Source organism: Aptenodytes patagonicus, chromosome 5 (assembly GCF_965638725.1).
Source record: "Aptenodytes patagonicus chromosome 5, bAptPat1.pri.cur, whole genome shotgun sequence".
Lineage (NCBI taxonomy): Eukaryota > Metazoa > Chordata > Aves > Sphenisciformes > Spheniscidae > Aptenodytes > Aptenodytes patagonicus.
Genome location: NC_134953.1, coordinates 53,587,649 through 53,612,604, shown reverse-complemented (window position 1 = coordinate 53,612,604; position 24,956 = coordinate 53,587,649). Strand labels below are relative to the sequence as shown.

Below are 24,956 nucleotides of genomic sequence, written 5' to 3'. Positions count from 1 at the left end.
TCTTTTTCGTTAATCAAAATCCCTTGCACATGACAAGTTGGAGCTACCAGTTTGAAATATGCTATTATCTTCAAAGGAGCATGAGGAATGATATTTTTACAGTCCCTTTCATAAAAGCTTAAAGAAGAAAGCATGATCTTAGAGCATCACATACTTTATGCATTAAAAAGAATCATAGAATCATAGAATCATTAAGGTTGGAAAAGACCTCTAAGATCATTGAGTCCAACCGTCAACCCAACACCACCATGCCCACTAAACCATGTCCCTAAGTGCCTCATCTACGCGTCTTTTAAATACCTCCAGGGATGGGGACTTGACCACTTCCCTGGGCAGCCTGTTCCAATGTTTAACCACTCTTTCAGTAAGGAAATTTTTCCTCATGTCCAATCTAAACCTCCCCTGGCGCAACTTGAGGCCATTTCCTCTCGTCCTATCACTTGTTACTTGGGAGAAGAGACCGACACCCACCTCGCTACAACCTCCTTGCAGGTAGTTGTAGAGAGCGATGAGGTCTCCCCTCAGCCTCCTTTTCTCCAGGCTAAACAACCCCAGTTCCCTCAGCGGCTCCTCATAAGACTTGTTCTCCAGACCCTTCACCAGCTTTGTTGCCCTTCTCTGGACACGCTCCAGCACCTCAACGTCCTTCTTGTAGTGAGGGGCCCAAAACTGAACACAGTACTCGAGGTGCGGCCTCACCAGTGCTGAGTACAGGGGCACGATCACTTCCCTACTCCTGCTGGCCACACTATTTCTGATACGGGCCAGGATGCCATTGGCCTTCTTGGCCACCTGGGCACACTGCCGGCTCATGTTCAGCTGGCTGTCGACCAACACCCCCAGGTCTTTTTCTGCTGGGCAGCTTTCCAGCCACTCTTCCCCAAGCCTGTAGCGTTGCATGGGGTTGTTGTGGCTGAAGTGCAGGACCTGGCACTTGGCCTTGTTGAATCTCATACAGTTGGCCTCGGCCCATCGACCCAGCCTGTCCAGGTCCCTCTGCAGAGCCTCCCTACCCTCGAGCAGATCAACACTCCCACCCAACTTGGTGTCATCTGCAAACTTACTGAGGGAGCACTCGATCCCCTCATCCAGATCATTGACAAAGATATTGAACAAGACCGGCCCCAGTACTGAGCCCTGGGGAACACCGCTCATGACTGGCCGCCAACTGGATGTAACTCCATTCACCGCAACTCTCTGGGCCCGGCCGTCCAGCCAGTTATTGACCCAGTGCAGAGTCCACCTGTCTAAGCCGTGAGCCGCCAGCTTCTCTAGGAGAATGCTGTGGGAGACAGTATCAGAGGCCTTACTGAAGTCCAGGTAGACCACATCCACAGCCTTTCCCTCATCCACTAGGCAGGTCACCTGGTCATAGAAGGAGATCAGGTTGGTCAAGCAGGACCTGCCTCTCATGAACCCGTGCTGGCTGGGCCTGATCCCCTGGTTGTCCCACACATGCCTTGTGAGCGCCCTCAAGATGAACCACTCCATAATCTTCCCCGGCACTGAGGTCAGGCTGACAGGCCTGTAGTTCCCCAGATCCTTCTTCCAGCCCTTCTTGTAGATGGGCGTCACATTGGCAAGCCTCCAGTCGTCCGGGACGTCCCCCGTTAACCAGGGCTGCTGATAAATGATGGAGAGTGGCTTGGCGAGCACCTCCGCCAGCTCCCTCAGCACTCTCGGGTGGATCCCATCCGGCCCCATAGACTTGTGAGCGTCCAGGTGGCGTAGCAGGTCGTTAACTGCTTCCTCTTGGATTATGGGGGGTTCATCCTGCTTGCCGTCCCTGTCTTCCAGCTCGGGGGGCTGAATACCCTGAGTATAACTGGTCTGACTATTAAAGACTGAGGCAAAGAAGGCATTAAGTACCTCAGCCTTTTCCTCGTCCTCGGTGACAATGTTCCCCCCCGCATCCAATAAAGGATGGAGATTCTCCTTGGCTCTCTTTTTGTCATTAATATATTTGTAAAAACATTTTTTGTTGTCTCTAACAACAGCGGCCAGATTGCGTTCTAGCTGGGCTTTTGCCTTTCTCATTTCCTCTTTGCACGACCTAACGAGATCCCTGTACTCTTCTTGAGTCGCCTGCCCCTTCTTCCGCAAGTGGTAAACTCTCCTTTTTTTCCTGAGTCCCAGTAAAAGCTCCCCGTTCAGCCAGGCCGGTCGTCTTCCCTGACCGTTCTTCTTACGGCACATGGGGACAGCCTGCTCCTGTGCCTTTAAGACTTCCTTCTTGAGGTACGTCCAGCCTTCCTGGACCCCTTTGCCCTTCAGGACTGTCTCCCAAGGGGCTCTCTCCACCAGTGCCCTGAACAGGCCGAAGTCCACCCTCTGGAAGTCCATGGTTGTGGTTTTGCTGGCCCCCGTCCTTACTTCACCAAGAATCGAGAATTCTACCATTTCATGGTCGCTAAGCCCAAGACAGCCTCCGACCACCACATCTCCCACCAGTCCTTCTCTGTTTGTAAACAGCAGGTCGAGCGAGGCACTTCCCCTGGTAGGCTCACTTACCAGCTGTGTCAGGAAGTTGTCTTCCACACACTCCAGGAACCTCCTAGACTGTTTCCTCTCTGCCGTGTTGTATTTCCAGCAGATAATCTGGGAAGTTGAAGTCCCCCATGAGAACAAGGGCTAGCGATTGTGAGACTTCTGCCAGCCACTTGTAGAATGCTTCATCCGCCCCTTCATCCTGGTTGGGTGGTCTATAACACTCCCAGCAGGATATCTGCCTCGTTGGCCTTCCCCCTCATCCTTACCCATAAACACTCGACCGTATCATCATCACAATTGTTGAGCTCTAGACAATCGAAACACTCCCTAACATACAGAGCCACCCCACTGCCTCTCCTTCCTCCCCTGTCCCTTCTGAAGAGTTTATAGCCATCTGTTGTAGCACTCCAATCACGAGAGTCACCCCACCATGTTTCTGTGAGGGCGACTAAGTCATATCTCTCCCGCTGCACAATGGCTTCCAGCTCCTCCTGTTTGCTGCCCATGCTGTGTGCATTGGTGTAGATGCACTTGAGCTGGGCTATCGATTTCGCCGCCAGCATTGGCATGCTACCCCTAGGCTCATCTCTAGTGAGCCTGGTTTTATCCCCTTCCCCCTTCGAACCTAGTTAAAAGCCCTCTCGATGAGCCCTGCCAATTCATGAGCAATGATCCTTTTCCCCCTGTGAGACAGTTGAACTCCATCTGTCACCAGCAGGCCCGGTGCTGTGTAAACCTCCCCATGATCAAAAAAGCCAAAATTCCGCCGATGGCACCAGCCCCTGAGCCACGTGTTGATCAGGTGTGTTTTCCTGTTCCTTTCAGTATTCTTCCCTGCCACTGTAGGGATAGAGGAAAACACTACCTGTGCTCCCGATCCTTCAACCAGTCGCCCCAGTGCCCTGAAGTCCCTTTTGATCACTGCAGGACTTCTCTCTGCAACCTCATCACTGCCAGCCTGTATAACCAGCAGCGGGTAGTAGTCGGAAGGCCGTACCAGACCAGGGAGTTTCCTAGTGATGTCTCTGACCCAGGCCCCAGGGAGGCAGCAGACTTCCCTGTGGGACGGGTCCGGTCGGCCTATAGGGCCCTCTGTTCCCCTCAGAAGGGAATCACCTATGACAATTACCCTCCTTTTTTTCTTAGCAGAGGCAGTCATAATGCGTGGGGCTGACTGCCTCACCCTAGGCAACCCCCTGGATGGACCTTCATCTACATCCTCATTTGCCCGGCCCTCACATTCCAGGGCCCCAAATCTGTTGTGTAAGGGCAACCGGGAAGGTGAGGGAGGCCGGGCGGGCGTTCGCCTGGCACCCCGGGCAGGGACCTGTAATTGTTGAAATAATCTCAAATTCACCATTTGAGGTTCTTAAATAGGGTAGTACTAACTTATGATGTCTTCAAGATTTTATCTCTGCAGAAAAGGAGATCTAATTCTACACCTCATACATAAAAGATCTTGGCGCTAGGTAAATGATTTCAATTTTCTCCTTCCAGAAGGTTGGGTAAATGCTGTAATACATTGTCGTGCATTTTGGTTGGAATGCTCAGCTGGAACGTGCTGTTTCTGAAAGCTGGGGAGGTCATCCTGTTAGAAAGGATTAAAGAGATGTTCATGTGTTTTCAGACAACAAAATATTACTCAAGCACGTGCTTGAGTTAAATGTAGTTGTTGGACTGAAATTTCTTGGAAGTGACTTTTTAATTCCATTTCAAACTCTGTCAAAATTACCTTATTTTTTCTGCTTGCTTTTCTTTAAGCTTTGTTCAGCTTGTGCATAAAATTTCTTACATAAGACATTTTCCAAAAAAATTGGTCTTGTCTTAGTGTCAATTGAGGCTTTAACTTATGTTCTGAAAGTATAACTTGCATAGTTCTTTCTCGTTTATCTTCTTTCTCTATGCTGTTTCTGAATTGGTTTGTATAGTATGAGTCACTTCTGTGTAGCAAGTTTTCCATTGAATACAGCAATAAAGTAGGGATGGACAAAAGGGAGAAGAAGGATTGAGGTAAGCTGGCTAAGTTATTTGAAAAAGTTGCTCAAAGTGCACCAAGTGTTAGCAATTGCGAAATGAGTAATGTTTCTAACAAGTGTTGACTTTTATTAACTTTGAAGAGCCATCGGGTTTTGGGAGAGAGCTTTAGTGGATCCCTTTAATATGTGTAGTTTTGGTTTGCAGGATGGATTAAGAGCTCTGCAAACTTTTGAGCTGCCTTTTCTTTTTTTTCATTCCTATCCCATGGAATATACTAATGCTGAAGAACTGGACTTGAGATAAATCGTGTGGGACAGGAGAGGAAGTCTTTCTACCTCCTATATCAGTATTCCCCTACAAACTGGTCACGTACAAATCCGTTTCATATCATATGCTGAGCACTCCTGTTTGTTCTTGTGTTCTAGGTCAATCAGTGGTGCTCCCCCAGCCCACTGTGGTACAGCTCCAGGCTTCAGGGGTGCTTCCTGCCTCCCAGCCAGTCATTGCCGTTAGTGGAGGGACCTCGCAGCTTCACAATCATATGGTGAATGCATTGTCTCCAGCTGCTGGAAATGGCTCAACAAGCAGCAAAATACCAGTGACTAAGCCCTTGCTTCAAAGCACCACACCAGCAATGGGGCTGGATGTAAGTTCTGACTGTGTGATGGTAGCTAATAACCAAAGCTTGGAAGCAGTTTTCAGTTACCTGTATGTGGGATATAATGGGGTAACCAGGGTCACTTTAGAGTCTCAGGAAGACAGAGCTGTAGTTGGGCTCGTCTAATAGGATTTCTAACAATAAACAGGGAATTTGGCAGCTTGGCAAAGAATGGGGAGGAACAGCTTGATATCTGCTGGCCTGCCTGGAGTTGCAGACCAGGTATGCAAGCATTGTGGCAGAAGACAGTGCAGATGTATTTTTTTCCTTCGCTTGTCTTCTCAACTGCAAGCTCTCGATGGCTGGAGCTCTCTTACGTGCGGGAAGATTTGCTACATCTGATTTTTGATAAGTGCTAAACCAGTTTTCTAATCCATATAATAAAAACACTCTTTTGGAAGTAGATGAATTGAAAATGTCAGCAGTAGGCCTGATTCTTTTTCCGTCCCCTTTATCTCCCCAGATTTTACTCATGATTTTTAGAAACTTCAGGTATTGGGTTTTGTATGATCCTAATCTCTTCAGGCTCCCTTTCGATCATATACTGAATGATTAGAAAAGGGGTAAGCTCTCAACAGTCACTGTGCAAATAAATAAGTTTTTCCACAGTAGCTGACAGTAAGCAGTGGGTGTAAACAGAAATAGCTTTTGAGATGTGTGGGGTTTTTTTCCCCCTTCAGCTTTGACATCTTAACTAGCTAGCAAGCTGGGTGTTAACTTGATTTAATTCCTAGTAGTAGCTGCTTTGGTTGCATTTTGTTGTCCAGAGGATGGCATGGTTGTGGAAAGTACCAAAGCTTCTTGTTTGTGGCTTTTAAACTCTCAGGGTGTCGTTCTCCAGTGTGGTATTCCAAGTGCAGTTGTCATGAGCTGAGGGTCTTACCGCATCTCTCAGTGTGAGGGAGAAAACACAGGTGTCCATTCACATAAAATTTTGCAGTAAGTCACCTGCTTATTAGCAGTGCAGGACACTGTTTCTCAAAGGCACGTGCCTTCTGGCTTCTTTGGAGGGATGTTGTACAGTTTCCTAGTGTCTGAGAATTGCCACTCATGCTTGATATTAAATTTTCCTCACTATTTGTGTTTGTGTGTGGGCTGTGTTTTTAAATGAAAAATTATTTGCTACAAATAATTCAGCAACCAGACTGCAATGGAAACCTAATCTTGAATTTGCAGGAAGCTAACAAAGGTCTGTCAGTAGACAGACCAGTGAAGAGCGCTGCATTTTTAAATGATAATTGCCTGCCATGCAAAGCCAAACTGAAGAGACCTGTCAGCAGTCATTAGATTTGTGACTCCCTGTAATCAGGACTAGCATGGCACCTTGCCATTGTCTGAATATAAAGTTTGATTGACAAGACCCCCTTATTGTCATCATGCTTCATATACACATCTGTGACAGTCAGTAGTGAAATGTGTAGCTGGGGTAATGAATAGCTGTTTGTTTTGAACGATGGTTGCGTGTGAAGCTGTTTTAGGGAGGCAGTTTTAAGACTTGGTATCAGCCTGAATGCTGCACATCTTACCTGTGTTTATTGAAACATGAAAAAACAGTTGCAACTGCTCTTTGGCACATACTGTGAAATAGCACTTTGAAAAAGAACAAATGTTTCAGGATGCAGCTGGCGCCAGCAGGGTTAAAACATCTTGCGACTGCTGTAGACGCCATATGTGGCGCTCAGAGCTGCACAGATGTAGCTGTCATTCGAGCTCTGTAACACGTGTTTTTGTTTGCTAATCTAAGCAGATGTTGCTGGATAAAAAGAAACACTGCAGGACTTTCTTTTGGGCTTAGGAGGGATAAACTGTTAGCTTAACACTCAGCCCTTCCAATGGATTAGACCGAGATCGGCTGATAGCAAGCTGTACGCGTGAGGCCTTACGTTGTGCTTGCCCTGATGGCACACATTTACGCAGCTTGCCAGCCGTGGGGAAGTGCCAGGCTTTCAATGCAGTCACTCTTCACTAGGGAACCGGTGAAGAACTTTCCACTAGGAAACTGGACAAAAGAAACGCTGCCTAAGCAAGCCACTCTTCCGGTTGAAGGAAAGAGGTTCTTAATTATAAAAGCAGATTGCCTTTCCTGTTGCAATTAAATGATATGAGGATGTAAACGGTAGGTGTGTGAGGGAATCCAGTTTAGTTGTGTCCTTATAGGGCCTTTCTCTCATGTTTCCACTCCGTAGTGAGAAAGGATTTAGTTCTGCCTCCCAGTTCTGTTGATAAAAAAATGAAAACTTAGAAGAAATTAGATTATGCAAAATTACTTCAACATAAGTGTGGATTTCTACTAAAGAATCCTGTTTTCTGTGCTGTACATTGGGTAATTTTCATATGAAATAAACTCATTAGTCAAGTTGTGTTCTGTTGAGTTAGAGACAAGAAAACCCAGATCTCTCATAAGAACAGAGCAAACACTTGCATAGGTTTTGTATTCCCACATTTAAGATGCATCTTTGAAGACAGCAGCTTTCATAAGCTGAGGTAAGAAGCCAGCCAATGTAAAGTTGAAATGGTTTGTACTTTCAGCTCTTTGTTAACTTTCCCAGTGTACGTACCAAAAACTCCGTGGAGTGTGAGAGACATTCTTACTGCCTTGTGCTAGAAATACAGCTTGCGTTGGAATGGAGGTTAAATTTTGCTCAGAACTGAGTTTTCTTTGGAAGACTAAATTGAGGTAGCAGTGTTTATTTGTAAAGTGCATGACTCTTTGTAAAGACTCTGAAGATGGACAATCTGAATCTAGTTAGTACTGTTTGAAGCAAGGTTTTGCAGTGAACCTTTCACTTCATAGTTACAACATCTTTTTTGTGTGTGTGTTAGTGGTGGTGTAGTCTTTAAAGCTAGAAAGCAAAAGTTGCATCACTTATTAATCTTTGATTTTAATGCCAATGTTTTTCCTTTATGGTCTGTGTTTCCTGAGAATCAGCAGTTACTATCTTGAGTGGTAAATTAATACAATACAACCTACAAAGAGGGAGGCTGCAAAAGAAGTTAGCAGAGGTGTTTGCTACGTTTAATCTTTGTTTGGCACTTGTGCAAAGCAATGTTGCTCAAGCAGTCTGACATTATAAATTAGTTCCTCTCTCTCTTCTGATTATCAAAATGCTCAAGGAAGGGGCATGTTTGTCTTGATGCCAAGCCAGCTATGTAACGCTTAGTGCCATACTGCTTCCAGGTTTAAGCATTGTTGCACTGTTTCACACACACAACTCTTTCTGTTTCCTGCATCAGATTTAGGTAGGATCAGGTATGCAGTTGTGGCTTATTCCCCAAGAAAAGCCAGGCAAGCGCTAAAGGGTTGACCAAGCACCTTAAACTGTTTTAGGGATTGTCAGGTAAAACAAAATAACTCAAGGACACAAATAATTGGGTTTCATTTAAGCAAGCTTTAGAAGTGAGTCGAAGTGAAACTGGTGTGGCATTGACTGAAATGCAGTTATTGCACAGAGTACCTTGAATGGGACTCGGGAGAGCTTCTGTTCCTGACAGTGTTTGGAGGACACTGAGTAAGGGAGGGCAGTCTAGATAAATACCATCTGAAACATAGCTGGTAGTGTCTGAACCAGCCATAGATGTACCTTAGGATATACTCTTACTGTACAAACACTGCACTGCTGCTTTAACTCCATGTTTTCTCCAGGGAAGCAGGTAGATTTGCCAAGGGTTCCAGACACTTAGTCAAAAGCTATCCAGTAGTGAATAATCCTGAGCAGGTCTGCAAATAAGAATGGATGTAAACAATTTGGTCTTCTCTGTTTGACTTCATGATGCAAAACCTCTTTTTAAAAAGAGGAATGTTAACTACTTGTTTGGAATATCACACAACTCAAGCCAAAGCTGCTGCATGAACTCATTCCTTATTATATCATTTCTGGACAGTTGAAATGATCCTGGCCCCAAATTGGTGTGTTCTATACGCTACAGTCCTTGGCTAGCCTGAATCTTTTTTTTTCCAAAGTTTTTATATGTCTGCAGAAGTTTTCTTACATTAAGTACTGTAGTACTTAAAAAATTCAAGACAAAGCTTAGTGTTAATGAAAATATGTTAAAATCTTTTCCTTCTCTGCTCTCTGCTAAAGAGAGAAACTGGAGTAAGTACAAACAGTTTCACTTTCACAGACTTTTGTTGGTGGCAGCAGACTAGACGTATAATAAATGATCTTTACAGAAAGCAATTAGATCAACATGGAGACAGCCCAAAACGTTAATGCACTGTAACATGTTTTCTTAGTCTTTGTCACCAGACTGCAGTATCATGAAGAAGAATGACTTCTTCAAACAGCCTGTAGCCAATTTTTCTTGCAGACACCAAAGCCCTAGAGCAACATACTGTCTGCGTGTGGGTATATACAGGGAGAGAGTTGGAAAGCTATGGTTAAAGTTCTTTAAGCAGCCAGACCTTAACTGGAGCACACTATCTGAGTTCATTAATGTTATTACTCTGTGACTTGTTTATTTTTTCCTAGACTGATTCTTCTAGAATAGTTCTCATCTTTTTTCTTTAGCTTCCATGCTCGAATAGATACAGGTTACTCCAGTGCATGTGTTGGTAGCTACTGGAGGATATTCAGGTCTGTGTAAGGTACAGCATTCAGTTCTCTTTCAATGTAAACATCATTAAGGCACATCCTGTTGTAGCTTAATAGTATGATGGAAGTCTTCTGTTTTTAATAAAAACAGAGTTGCTGTTGCTAATCTGTGAGGGAAAGGAAATCAACAGAGTAGTGTTTAAATTTAGGATTTCAAGTAGTTTTGTATAGCTCTGCAGTATCGATCATTGTTATCCTTGTCAGCAGCAAGATGCTTTCAGTCTAGGTCATGCCGCTCAGTGCAAGCCACAAAATGAGTAAGTGGTAAAAGATGATAGACTGTTCCTGCTTGGGAAAAAAATCAGTCATCAAAACTGTTGGAGGATGGGATACTTTGAACTGTTCCGGTCTGGTCTTGCAGACTGAATGCCTGCTAGTGGTTGGAGTCAATTATGTGCCTTGCTGGGGTGTATTTGCTGGTTTAGCTTCATTCAGAAGGAATCCAGTTTGTGTGCTCTATCAGAGACTGTTCTGTGATGTGAACCAAAGCATATTAAGTGGGACAATCAGGGAATGTGCATCAAAGCCACACTCCTGATCTGAATTAAAATGCTAGTATAGATGCACCCAGAGACTGCATTTAAACTGCCATGTAAGTGCTTGATACACATTGAATGTGCAACATTCAATCAAGGTCAACAACAGTATTCAAAATCTCAAAAACTATTTAGCAGAGCTGGAAAAGGTACAGAAACAGGTGTAATCAGTGTGGAAATGGCTTCCATACAGGACAGACTAAAAAATTGTAGGACTTTCCAGTTAAGAAAACAGATGACTGATTGTAGCTTCTAAAATGGTGTATGGTGAAGTGAAGGTGAAAGACATTCTTGCTAATTTGCAGACCTGTAGATACATGTTTTCTATCTTTGTGATGTGATTGATCAAATCAAACTGCTGCTCGAGTATACATTTTGTCCCCCCTACACATAGAAGATTGAGAATGCAGGAGAAAACAGAGACAGCACAGGACCTGTTTTTTCATTATCCATGAGCTATAACTCTGGGAGGTGTACTGTGATTCCTAGTTGCCTCTGTGCTGAACATTTCAGCTCATTTGAAGCAGAGTGCGGGAAGCTATCTATGCAGACTTTTGACAAAGTAGAGGAGCAGAAATTATGCATGAAATAGAGGCACTTTTAACTTGCAGGTCATTAACAGGCCTCCATATTGTCTGTCCAGGTCAATGTCTTGAGAAGGCAGCAGCGCATGATCAAAAACCGGGAGTCAGCCTTTCAGTCACGGAAGAAAAAGAAAGAATACATGTTGGGACTGGAGGCGAGGCTGGAGGCAGCCTTATTGGAGAATGAGAAACTCAAGAAAGAAAACAGCACACTGAAGAGGCAGCTGGATGAAGTGGTATTAGAGGTAAGAGATTATGGTGAAGATCTGACTTTATATAAAGGCAGTTGCTCAGGTGGAAGACACTTGAACAGAATCGTGGAAATGTTGACTGGAAGAACTTTGGTTGTTTCTAGCCCAATATCCCACTCTGAGCAGGACTCACCAACTAGGTTAGGACAGCTGTTGCATTATCTAGTTGACTTTTAATTCTTTGTTTATGGTGCTTCTGAAGATTTCACTGAGAAGGTAGACTGGATAGAAGCTGAATATAATGTACAAACAAAAGAGTTTTATTTTTAAGTAGTCCTGGGGTATATTCATACATAATTAGGCAAGTATAAATCTAAAAAGCAAGCATAATTTCATTTATTTAGGTCCTGACATACCTTTGCATGTCTGTGCCCCTTTTTTATTGCATGTCTTCTCTGTTTTTTCCTGTCTAGAACCAGAAGCTCAAAGTATCATCTCCAAAGAGAAGGACCCTGTGTGTGATGGTGATACTGGCTTTCATAATATTGAATTATGGTCCACTGAGGTAAGCTGCCTAGGAATTCCTCTTTGCATAGCGAGTTTGCTGTCCTGTGATTTTTGTTTGAATCTTTAATACAGGCTGTGTTGTGTTTTAAAGCCTTGAGCTCGAAACCTGACTTCTGTCCTTTACTTTCCTCCTGCGTAGGGGAAGACTTATCTGTATAATGGTTCCTCTTTTGGAATCCTTCTGGCAACGAGAGATGGATCTTGTACTTTTAATTTCTCTTGGCTTGGCAATTGGTTAATCAGTGCAGTGTACAGCAGTTTGTCTGCTCCATTTATACCTGAAGAGATTGAAGAGCTGCGTTTAGAATCCTTTTAGGAAAAAAAGTCAGACTTCGAGAACTCATCTGCTTCTTTATACCCGTGCTAATCTCAATAGCTATGAGTTTAAGCTGCTTCTAGTACTCAGTGCAGGAAATCCCACTGTTTGTTCCAGTGCTTTGCAATCCTGACCATTAGATGTGTCTAGCCGCAATCTTCCTCATTACAATGTAAGCCCTGTATTACTTGTCTTCTAGATCTGGTGAAGAGGTTGTTCCCTCTCCTAAATTAGTTGAAGTGGTAATCAAAAACCTCTCTTGTTTGAACTGTATCAGTGGGGCATAGGAATCAGAGAGCAGGAAGGAAATGCTGCATTAGTTAACAGACACTTTATAAGGAAATCTGTGGAAGAGAGGAGACTAAAAATACTTCTTGCACATATCTATTTAACCTGGCTTTGGAACATAAGGACCTTTTATATGAAGCTGTTCATTTTATCAAAAGGGGAGGGTATTTCAGTAGATTCCCAGTCAGCAGTGTCTCCATTTGTCCTCAAAACCCCAGTCAGACTAAAGGAATGGGATGGGATAAATCTGGAGGAAGACACTGTTTCTGACTATGAGAAACTTTTACAATGTTGGTGTTTGTATTTTTAATAATAGTAGAAAATTTGCTAAAGCTGAAATTACTTTTGAAGTATTTGCACTTATTGCAAATACTGTTTATCTCAGGCAGTGAAATACAGCTGATAATTTTACTTTGATATGGATGATCTTAAGGTAGATCGTTTCTTAGTGCATTTAGGGTTTGTATTTTTGACTGTTTTGACTGTCAGGCATAAAAATCAGCTTCCAGATACTAAGTGATTGATTTGTACAGCCCATCTGCGTTTGCAACATTACCACTCACTCGAGAGACACTGTTCTTACTTCGTGAGAACTAATAGGAACAGTAATCTTTTTGAAGCTGGAAGAAATTTTAGTTGCCTCCACATTACAGAGGGGAGTTGGAATGCATTAAGCTCTTGTTAGTTTTGAGAGGCTTGGAAATGTACAGAAGATGAGTGGGAAGTCTTTTACCACAGTGTTCTAAAGTTCCTGTGGCAGCTTCTCTACCCCCAGGAATGAGTAAGGTGTTGAGCTTGATGGCAAGAAACTGCTGTCAAAGTAGACTGAAAGGTCAGTTTGTGTTCATATCTTTGCAACAATCAGTAACTATAGAAATGTGACAGGGTTAATTTCTTGGCCTGTTTGATGTTTAATGAAGTAGATAAAGCAAAAAGAAATTCTTGGATGTCTGGCTGAGCATGCCAGTGTAATTGCTGTGCCTGAACTAGGTGGTCTGCATCAGTACTGGATTTAGGCAGTGAGGAGAAATGTAATCGCAAATTTGCAAGGATTTACTCTTATCTTTCTGCTTTTTCTTTTTTTTTTTTTCCCCTAGCAGAATAAATGCTTGCACTGCAATTAAAATACTAGACTGTATCAAGGTGATGTGAATGTTGATTGTGCAATACCCTTTGGAAGGCCCAGAATGTGGGATATACAAACCGTTACTTAAGATTTAATTCCTCCCATATGCATTTTCTTCCTTTTATAGAGGTGTTGCTGAATGGTAGCTCCACAAACGTGATAGTCATGATTGCTGTTCTGCTTACTCCTTAACAACAGAAGTTTCCAATACACATGAAGTTTTTCAGTCCCTGCAACTTCTTACAGAAATAAGGATTATTTTTTTTTTGTTAACATATCCATGCTAGCTTATAGTTCAGCAAAAGTACTTTTTTCCCTTGAGTTAGCTATTTGTGGAATACCTAATTTCTATGCAGTGGTCAACTGGAGATAAATCTGATTTGAAACTTTGTGGCAGTGTTGCCATTTCTTCTATGTAGGAAATCATTTCACTTGCACACCTGTATGGAGGTATGACAACATTCAGGCACAGGATGTTTTGTTTCAAACATATTAGGGGTGAATATTTTATTGTTTAAAACCAATGAACCATTGCAAAAAGGGAGTGACATCCAAAAAAAGCAAAAATGTGGGAATTTCATCCTCTAAATTCTGTAGCAGACTTTGAAATTCCCTTAGCTGGCCTTATTGTAAGATGCTTCTCAGTTTCTTAATCAGTAGCGATAGGATTCTTTGAAGGCTAGAGGTAAAACGAAACAACAGGTGTATAGGTTTTCTCTTTAGCTGCCTGTTTCCATCAAATCAGAGAAGGCAGGGAAGCAGTTGGGTTGTCTGGGGACAGGGATGTGAAGCTGAAGGACAGGGAGTCCTGCAAACCCTCCGTGGCCTGCAGCAGGTCAGTAGAGGTGTAGTGCAGTGTTTGGGCACTCAGCATCCCACAAAAAAACATCTGGATGGTTGGCTGTGTAGTTAGTTCTATGTTTTCTTCTGCATTAGCGGATATGTGTTGTACTAGCACTGGTTCACACATAATTTTGTTTATTGGTCTTAAGTCTTGTTGACTGTGTATGTGAGTGATGAGATACTTGTGATGTTTCATGGAAGACTCTGAGGCTGTGCTGTTTTGCTGTTTTAAGATTATAAGAAGCAGTCCAGGATGTGGCAGCCCTTGGCAAAGAGGTTTAGCAGATAAAATTCTGCTGACACATTTTTTCATGCTGACAAATGCATACCATACACTATGTGTATGGGTAATCTGTAACATTGAACATGGGAATATGGGAGCGGGGCTGAAAGTCTGGTAGGGAAGCTGGTGTATTGACCCGAGAAATCTGTTTGAAAATATTGGAGGGAGAGTCTAGTCCAGTCTGTTTAATTGCCAACAAGCTTGTCAGAACATCATTCAGTCTTTGAAATGGCACCATGTTAGCTCTGATAAAAAATGTAAGTCAAATTAAATATAAATTGAATATAAATGTGAATTGAATAATTTCTGGTCATGAAAGTGGCTTGTATAGAGTTAATGGTAACTCTGCATTATATTGTACTGTGTTACTAAACTCTTTTGGGTTTGTTGATATTTGTATAGAAAAACGAAACTTTCAATTATTAAAAACAGAAGTGATTTAGCAGGAATTCTATTAGTGTAAGTTTCTATTTCATCTATTTGCTTTATATTAGAAGAAAGGCGTCCAGGAATTTCCCATCTGTGTGTCAATGAACTATTCTCTAATCTTTGTGAATTATTTGGATTTGGATTTAACATCTATAAAAATTTCCTTTTATTATTATTTAACAATGATTGGTGAGGTGTATGAAGGGAAAAGGGTACATTTTGATTTAATTCCTTGAAGAGGTCACCCCCTTGCCCTCAGTCTTGCATACCATGAGGTGCAAGACAGGAATTGGCAACCCACCGTGTTTGCACAAAAGGCAGTGAGCGCACAAACCTTGGCATGCAGCAGGGTTGGGAGCTGGAACCATGATGTCTGGAGGCAGGTATCTGTGGGAGGCAGCGTCTCCTGCCTTTGCACTTGCCTTCTGTGAGAGCCAGTGTTGGCCAGCACAGCTGCGTTCTCAGCTGGCATGGCGCCCCTGAAAGATTGCTGACTTCTGGCATTAAGAAACATCTGATTAGCTTTGCATTTTTTTTATCACTTACAACATGAAATCTGAAAATTTTCAGACTGTTACAATTCCTAGATGCCTTTTTTCTTTTCTTGTTTAATTTCCATATTTGTGTTACTGTGCCTGGGTACTAACCAGATCTGAAAATGTGTTAAACAAGCACAAACAATGTTGAAACAAATGGAAACCAAGCACATGTTCTAGTCTAAACAATCCATGTATGTATTTTGGGAATCTTTTTCTTATGTTTCTCTTCCCTGTTCCCACTTGAATATAAATTGTTTTGTGTGTTTGTTTTTTTTAATGCAAGTCCTACATGCGATAGTAAAATATTTGCAGGAAACTAACCCAACTAATGTATAAAAAGTAGAGAAGGGAGAAGGATCACAGAAGATGCAAAAGGTAATTTTTCTGCATCTCTGCTTCTTGGGGCAGTAGCAGCAAAGCATGTAAGCCAGGTACTTGCTAGTGGCCCTAGCATAATTTTCTTGGCTATGAAAAATGTTCAACTAGTTATTTTTTTTCCCCCTAATCAGTCTGCTCAAGTTTACATGGTGGTCGTCATCTAACAACAGTGTTAGAGCATTTATAAATATGTCAGCCAGCCAGAATGTGTCCTAACTATCATTTCAGATATTTAGTGGACAGAAAACAAAGAAAAATATAAAGTTGGAGAGAGGAAAGGCAGATCTGTGAAGAGGTTGGAACAGGGGGTTTGAGAAGGTGGTGTGATTTTTTTTTTTTTTATTAATTTTGTTTTTTCTTACAAGTTGGCCATCTCTGTATGGCTGGAACCCCTTTCAAACTGGAAAACAGACTTGGTGATGTAACAAAAAATACTTAAGCTGTATTTGTGGTGGAGGATGACTGAGGTGGTGATTGATGGAGCTGGTGCTTCCAAATCCCTTTGTCCTATTGACCTACAGCAGCTGTGCTAGAATTGCTGGCCTTTTGTAGAGACTTCATTGCAGCTCCTCTCTAGAGTGTCCTGATGGGTTTTCCTCTACTTTCCAGGACTATCCTGGAAACTGAGTAATCTATAAAAGATTTAGATCCACTGAGCAATCTGCAAATAAAGACGCCAGCTTGGGTAGCTAAGAAGCGTGACTTTTCTGCTGTTGTCATAGACTGCAACAAATGAAGAAGCAGTGATTTTTGACTCTTGAAAGACTTAGGGGTGTGTCCCATTTCTTAGATTGGTAGCACAAATGTTAGGAAAAAAAAAACCAGAAGTGGTAAGATTAATCATCGTTTACTAAAACCAAGTAACTCACCCAAGGGTTGTTCAGCTGCATGCTGCCACGATCTGCTGCTTGTAAGCATGAAGTAAACAAAACACAAGTCTCTAACCAGCACCCAGATTAGCATCCCACCTAGTCTGCAGGCTGCTAGTCAGTACTAAGGTAGCCTGCTGAGCTTTTGGAGCACGTGTGGTTAGGGCTGCTGAAAGTGCCATCCGTTGAGCACACCTGTATTGGTGTCAGTATGGTTTAGAGCCCTTTCTTGAGCTGAGCAATCTTGAGTTGGTGTGTGGGAGAGCAGGATTATTCTGAGGTTTGGTGCATCCAGCAGTGTTTTCTTAGTTTGTTATTGTTTGAGCCTTAATGCTGGACTCCTTGGTTAAAGAAACAGACCCGTCTTATGGCAAGCAGAAGCCCAGGGATACTTTGGTGGTGGGATGTCGGAAAGTTAGAGAAATAATTTTATAGTTCCCTTAAAGGGAGCATTAGCTGTGCGGGCAAAGGAGCTAATCTTGTTACCATAACATCACATGCAGCGAGTGTTGTGTCGCTGCAGAGATGTTTGAGCTGTATGTTGTGTGCTCAGGTTTGTCAGTGCAGATCCCCCCCACAGCAGCCAGTCCTGGACCAAGGTCTCAGTATGGTCTGGATCTCACCACTGTGCTGCCCTAGGAGGTGAGCTCAATCGTGAGATTGAGCAGCGTCGTGGCATGTTTGAAAACACCCCAAATGTCCACTTGAGTAATATGTGCTAAGCAGACTAAAGCCATGTGTCTGGCACCTGCCTAAAATGAAGGGCAATGACTAGCAACTGAAACACAGTATTTTTTTTTTCCTGTTGCCTTAACAGTTCTTCCTGATTGTGTCTGTGCTCCTTCCTCACAGCATTCCAGTGTGAAGTCAGGCAGGTTAGTTGAAACCACCAATGGCTTGTAGTGTAATGGAGGAGGAACTCCCCAGCCAGGCTCCTTGCTTGGCTGTTGCCACCTTCCAGCTGACCTAGTGCCTGATCTGGGAGTGGTGCTGAGCTGTGAGTGTTAAACATTGTACCTGTGGCCCGTGATTTCCTTCAGCTGCAGGTTGGATAGTGTTGTCTAAACTTGCACCAACTGCTGAAGCATCTCTAAAAGTTGTTCTGAGACCAGAGAACCACAAATTGTGGGCTGTACAACAGGGTGAGTTTCTTACTCTCAGTTCATCCAATCCTGGGCTTTTTTGCACTCGGTGAAGGATAGAAAAGGATTGTTTCTCTGCTTTTTGCAAGCCTCAGTAGCCTTCCATATATCTTCAGAAGGTTAATAGCCTTAAATGTGGTGTATACCTGAAGTATGCTAACAAACATACATACAAATGATGACAGTCAAAGGGCTATTGATTTCTTACATACCAGTAGAGAGGAACTGGTGGAACATGAAGAGAAAACTATTAGATGAATGCAAGAGGCATGCAACAGTGCCATGTTAGCCAGCTCCTTCTGACTGCCAAGGAAATACAGAGCCCTCTGAGTGTTTTAGCAAAACAGCAGAAGCTCCGAAAGACATTTGTGGCTCTTAGCACTTCTAATACGGGAAACTTACTTTAATGTTTGTGACACTGAAAGAATACGTTTCAGTGTTGAGTTGAGTGTGCATTTGTGTTGGAGATGGCCCAAAGCTAGAAAACTGCTTCTGTAGCACACCTTTGGTCTTGTGTTGTAGTTTCACCTTGAAGAGAGAGAGAGAGAGAAATCAAGAGGAAGAGGACAGGTTGAGTAATTTGGGCTTGGGTTCAGGTTCCAGACCTTTCAGAACCTGTCTTGATGGGTTGGTGCTTGAATAAAATTAAATACCCTTGATTTTCTTACAAACTACAACTTCAGGAGCAGGAAGTGGTTCCTTTCTCCTTCCTTCCTTCACTGATCACAGCCACATGTTCATCCTGGCAGAGTTGTGCCTTGGCTTGGCTGTGCTCGCTTGCCTTGTCCTGCTGGTGCAGTTGCAGAGCCTGCACAGAATGCCAGATGCACTTGTTGATAACTTAGCCTTTTCTCCATGCGTTCATCTGCTGGGCTGGGAGTGAAATACAGAAAGTTTTTGCCCTGAATGAACATTGCAGTTGAGACTGCTTGCATCAGGCCTGCCCACGCTTTGGCAATAAAGGCCAGCCCACTTCCAAATAACTGCATATAGTTTTCAAAGCAAAAATAAATGCTCTGGGTGTCTATACTTGCTTTCTTCCTTTCTTTTCTAACAGCTTTATTAAAAATAAATTGCTTTTTAAAGAAAGCAAAACACAAGAAAAACACAGAGATCGTCCCTCCAGTTTGGGTTGCTTTCCTCATCCTTCCCAGCAGAGGAAAGAGACCAGGCTCCTCTCACCAGCCCAGCACTCGCAGAAGGTAGCTCTGGAGCAGCCTGGCAGGAGGAGGTAGTGCCTTGCTGTCGGCAGATGGTGCCCTCGTCGGGAATAAGAAACGAGAAATACTTTCCAGAGAGCATTTGGCACTGTGGCAGCCTTGTCTGGAATCAGTTAGGAAGAGGACAAGGTCCTCGGTTGGTGTCTCCTTGCAATGTCAACTTTAGCCCACTGGAAACATCCCAGCTCATATTCAGAGATGGTTCTGTCCCCGGAAAACTCTTTGTTATGATATCACTATTGGCTTTCGTCTACAAATTACTGTACAACTTAAATGTCAGTATTCAAAGCTTGAAGCGCACAGGGTTTGTTCAGCCAGAAGTACAAATGAAATTTAGTTTGGGCTCTTGGCAAGACTTGCTTTTACATTTATCAAACTGACATTCAAACCAAAGAAGTAAAAATATATCTAAAATATCAGGTGCCATTGAATGCCTGGAGAAACCATGACAGGAGCATTGCTTTTCTTTCCCTCCTGTAATCAAATTTATCTACACTTCTGAACAAACATCTGCATGAAGTATTTAGTGGTTGTTTTTTTCCCTTGGATCTGGTTTTGCATCTTAAACAAGCTGATAGCTCAGCCAGCTTGGACAGGGTGTTTGTGGCTGTGTGAAAACCCTTTAATGCTCACCGTATCTGGGATGTCCAAATGCAGGCTGCAAAGCCTTGGTAGGCACCCCCAGGTGTGTAAGTGTGACCAAGCAGAAAAGGTTCCAGTTTCCAGCTTCTAACTGGTCTTGTCCAGTAAAGCCATTTCTCAGCTTCAGTCTTTCTTGACTTTTAATGTGGGGCAGTAACTCAATTCCTGCAAATAGTAGGACTTGCTCAGGGCAGATATACCAAAGTGCTCTTTCTTTTCCAAATTCTCATCTTGTAGCCCAACAGAATGAAAAAATTGTCCATGCTTTTACCATCTGTCATATTAAAACATTTTTTTTAAGCAACTATTGATATCTTAGCTGAAAACTGTTTTTCAAAGCTTTTTTCCCTCTTAATGGGATTATCTACCTTTCTTTTTCACTGTTTCTAGCCTCTTCTACCTGATGTTTTTAAATGTTCAATATTGACTTCATCTTCAGTATCATGGTGTTGGGATCTGCTCTGTAGACCATTCCTGTTCCAGCTTGTATTGTTGCTGTTCTGCTTAGCACTTGTAAAGCTCAGTATGCCTCAGGTGGGCAGGTGTTTCCAGATGTAGCTCTGCAGGAGAGGTCTGTCCTTCATCCCAGCTGCTAAAGGGATTCCTTGGTCCTAAGTCATGTTTTTCCCACCGTGTCAATTTGAGATGTCAAAGGAGGAATATTTCTGATATCCTGTGTCATACCCTCATGTACTCACTTGGCAAGGAAAGGTCTTTGAGAGTGAGAAGTCAGAGGATATAGACCGTTACCTACATGTCCTCTCCTATCTCTTACCTGAAGATGGAGCCCTATTTACAGACAAACTCCACAAGTGACCTCTCTTGGGAGAAAGGAAGGGGAAGAAATGATACAACAGAACAACATCATCTTCTGTTCAGATGGGGAAAAAACTAACAAAACTCCCCGAGTAACTAGAAGGTGGAAGCAGGGCAGTATTTCCATATATATATATAATATATATAAGTTGCAGGGTTTTTCCTTATCCAAAATGAAAGTTCTTTTGGTTTTGGGTCATTGCCACAAACCAAAGGGGCAAGGAAGGAGGGTTTTTTTTTTTTAGACATATTTGAGACTTGGAGAAGGAAGCTTTTGATCATCTTCAAGGTCTTAAAGACATGAATAGGAAAGGGGAGGCAAATACAGCCCATGTAGCTTAAGGCAGAAATTGCTGCTAGCCCTGCTTCAAAAGAAGCATTTTGTGGAAAAATAACAATCCTGATAAAGGAAAGGGCATTGGAATAAATACCATAAATAATACTATTTTTTCTCCTCAAGTTGGTGCCCATGTTCTCAGAAGTGGGAGCCATGGTTTATGCCTGTAAGGATGGCAAAATGTACTCTGTTCGCCTCCTTCTTTGTCTTTTGCTGCTGAAGATATCTTCTTTCAGGTTGAAACATCCCATATTTAGCTGCTGCCAAAAATGAAATTTAATTTTGATGAAAAGATTAAGGTGTTTTAAGCATGAGAAGAGTAAAAATAAACATTTCTTCTCTATTAAAGCTGATATAATAAAATGAGGTGTGTGTGGTTTTGAATGGCTGTACAGCTAAAACAACTAAATTACAAAAACTGAAGATTAGCTGTGATTGCAGAGTGGTGTTTATCTTTGTCCTTGAGGGACTTGGTTTGGATTTCTCTACTTTTGTTCAGAGTTCAGGGTGAACTGGAGTAGCAATGTGTTGCATGTGGCACTTCACCTCAAACTAGTCACCTTGCCAAGCTGGAACTTGAAATAACAAGAATCGCCTTTGCAGAATGAGGCAAATAGGAAGGAAGAACCAGCACAGAAAAATGCAGATTTGTTACAATTCTACTGATTAGGTTTTTGTCAGCTTTAACTAAATAATTACATGGAAAGTTTCTCTGGTTCAACGTGTCATTTTGAACAGGAAAGGAGAGAAGCAGGATAGGATAAAATGCCAGACCCAGTAGGTCCATCAACACACTGGATGGCTGATACACTTCAGGCTGTGGAGAAACAGTTTGCAGCAGAGTTATAACTTTCAGATCTTCTGATGGATATTCTTGGTTTCATGAATAAACTTCATAAACTAAATATTTCATGAATAAACTTCCATATACTTTTAGCTGTCATGGCTCCAAATTAGGTAGAGACATTTCACAGATGAGTGACTTCCAGCAGGAACATGTGGCATCCCTTTAAGCATCACCCTTAGTTTTGAGCTCTGATTCTGAGCTTGAGATGCTGCCAGCTGTGCTGATGCTTGCATTGGAAGAGAAGAAACATGATCTCCAAAAATATAGTAGATAGTGGAGATTATTTCTGTAAAATTGGATGGCCTGGTGTTGCCTGATACATGAGGCAACCCATATTATTACATGTTTTTTTATTATATATACATGTAATAATAATAACCCATTCAGCTTTGCACGCTATGCAGTGGAAGCAATGAGACATTGGGATGCTAGTGTACATATACAGTAAGGAAATTGTAAGTACTTTTCTGCCCACTGTCACTAGTGAAAACAGAGCCTGTAGCATTTCTGCTGCCCTGATTCTGTGCTGCTGCCTGGAAACCTGAAGGAGAGGAGGCAGTCCAAGCAACGTCAGCCTGGATCTGGGATTGCCTTGGCTCCGGCGGTTCTGCAGAATGTGACACAATTACTCACGGGGAGACCTGGGTTACTGCTAACAGGAGCGCAAATGTGTTGGCAAAAGAGTGGGGATTGCTAGGCAACTATGTCTGTGTGCCTTCTGCTTAGTTGTGGAGTATTTAATCGGCCCTCCTCGCTATTTCTTGCCTTTCTCTGTTATTACCATTTGTATTTGTTGCCTGTTGCAAAGTGATGCCATGTAACATATAGGAAAATGAGATCTTCCCCTGCAGAGTTTATGCTCTGCTACACGGGAGAGGTGGGGCACGAATTAAAATGTACTCTGTAGTCAGCGCTCAACATGCATGGCAAAGATCTCATCGGCATGCTGGGGTCTTGCATTTTTGTATTTTCGCTGTGTTGCTGCTGGTGATGCTCTGCTGTTGTCAGCTAAGAAGGTTAGGACTTGATTTTGTAAATACACATATTTCAGGAAGCAACCATATTTATGAAAGAGTAAAGCTAGCCTCTGGAGGGGATATCTTGAAGTATTGCTTTTGTGCTTTCAGGCTTTCTCACTTGTAAATCACCCTTCTGAACTAGGATGCAGTTGATCTCATATAGCAGTTGTCTGGTCATTTTTCCAGCTCACTTGTGAAATGCTGCTACCTTGCTTTGCACGGAGAGCAGCACAGATGTTCCTATGCTGCATGGCTGGCTGGCTGGCTGGCTGAGCAGCCCCCAGGGGAAGATCCTTCAATCAGTGCAAGCACAGAGCAGGATGACAGGGTATCTGGGACCATGGCCTGCTGCTGCTATGTAGATAGGGTTGTCAGCCCTGCCAATGTTTCTAAATCCAAGTAGAATTGAACATATATAAGTTTGTGTACAGTTTTATTAGATGTCTGGCATAATAGTCCAGGCTTGCAGCTGCATGGAATTTGATAGCTATATTTTCCTTACATATTGCATTCATATAAACTATGTCAATTGTACTTTGAGGCTGATGAAAGTTAAAGTTCAGGGGTACTTTGATTTGAATATAGGTAATTTTCTTATGCCTGCAGATCTAGGTTACAAACAGATTGATCTCAGTTTCATCAGGTGAAGGTTATGGCAGAACATGAAAAACAGAGCATCAAAATCCTTTGAACAATTAAAACTGAAGAAGAGAACAGAATTACTTTTCTCTCTACTAATGCTTTGAATGACAGTAATATAATGACACAAGACATCATGTTTTTACGTTAGATATGATATGAACCTTATCCATGTAACATAGCAGCAGCCAGAAACTTATCCACCCGAGTATTTAACACCTTACAGTAAAGTGTCTTGCAGACCCTTTATATATGTGATATGTTTTGCTATGGTTGTTATGTTTTCCAGTGTATTGGAAAAGGATCCCAATGGAGTTGATTCCACTGCGAGTTCCAGCCACCGGACCAGAAATCTTCTGGAGTTCTCAGCTAGCCAGGAGTCCAGCACAGCTCAGAAAATACCTGGGGACATCATTCCCGAGAAGAGTAATAGGTGAGATGAAAACCTTTAACATATTTTAAGTGGCAGAGGGCAATGGTGCTTTTAGACCTCACTGCCCTTCCATTTACTAACCTTTTTCGCCAGTGTTATTGCTGCTGTTAGAGAGCAACTGAGTTTACAAACACAGTGTTTTGAAAGCTGATCTCTTTTATTTTTTTATTATTTAACAAAGTTTACCAGGTTGCTTTTCAAATGAATATGATGTTTTATCTCCAAGATTACCCAATACATAGAGCTTCAGAAGTGTACACGTGAGGGCTTCAGAAGTGTACACGTGGCTATGCTGTATGGTGTTAGGGACAATGTGGTGGAAGAGAGCATATAAGCAAGTGTATGTCGTGGATATTTTCATGACCTCCTTCAGTTCTTCATCTATCTGCTTTTTTCCCTGATCTTTATTTTAGCTTGCATAGTTATGGTATTTGTCATATTATCTATCTCTTCTTACTTTTCAAGCTGGAGTATTTATTTTCTTAGTTACTCAAGAGAAGACCGGGGAAGTTCACGATTAAGAACATACTCTGAACTTAGCACTGTACTTTTTTAGAAATCTCTGAGTCCATCCTCATGCTTACCCATTATTTAATTATATAGTTGCTTTTAAGCTTCCTGGATCTCTAGCATTCAGTGCGTAAGTGAACATATAATTGTCTCCAGATTGAAGTCTGGCTAATCCAGCTCATGTTTTCCCCTTACAAGAATTATCCTATCAGATTGTCCCTTTCCAGTAGAGTGTTTTGGCTGGTTGAACAAAGCCAGGCACAGATGTGCAGAAAGCCCTAATGTATTTTGCCATGCAGAAAGAAGGCAATAAATCAAGAACATTTTAAGGCTGTAGCCATGGTGAGGACTTTGTGTCCTATGTGGCACATTTCAGACTTATGCGACGTAGTAGTAGAGTGGTTCTCTTAGGAGGATATGCTTGCGCCTGTACCTCCTACTTTTCTTTCACTCTTTCACCCTGCTTTTTGGCAAGCTGTGAGCTCTTTGCTGCGTATTCTCCTTTATCAGTTCTAGATGCAGTAAACAGGAGAAGCAGACATGAAGATGGAGAGAAAGCTGGGAAAGGGAGGGGAATGTGAATAAGGCTTTCATAAGCTCTTATACTTGATTTTTCAGAAAGAAGTTGAGGTTTAGGAGCTACAAGTCTCTGTCAAAACCAAGAGGACTAAGGCTGTTATATTGA

At 42.5% G+C, this 24,956-nt stretch overlaps 1 protein-coding gene across 3 annotated transcripts in view; it reads left to right on the top strand.

The window, feature by feature from the left end:
• The window catches only part of ATF6 (activating transcription factor 6), an 84,709-nt gene that overhangs the window by 4,897 nt on the left and 54,856 nt on the right, over positions 1 to 24,956 (top strand). For all 3 annotated transcript variants that reach the window (XM_076339845.1, XM_076339844.1, XM_076339846.1), the window contains 4 exons: positions 4,893 to 5,113; positions 10,897 to 11,082; positions 11,502 to 11,593; positions 23,618 to 23,761. In XM_076339845.1, the coding sequence (XP_076195960.1) occupies positions 4,893 to 5,113; positions 10,897 to 11,082; positions 11,502 to 11,593; positions 23,618 to 23,761 (643 nt within the window). The remainder of the gene's footprint in view (positions 1 to 4,892; positions 5,114 to 10,896; positions 11,083 to 11,501; positions 11,594 to 23,617; positions 23,762 to 24,956) is intronic.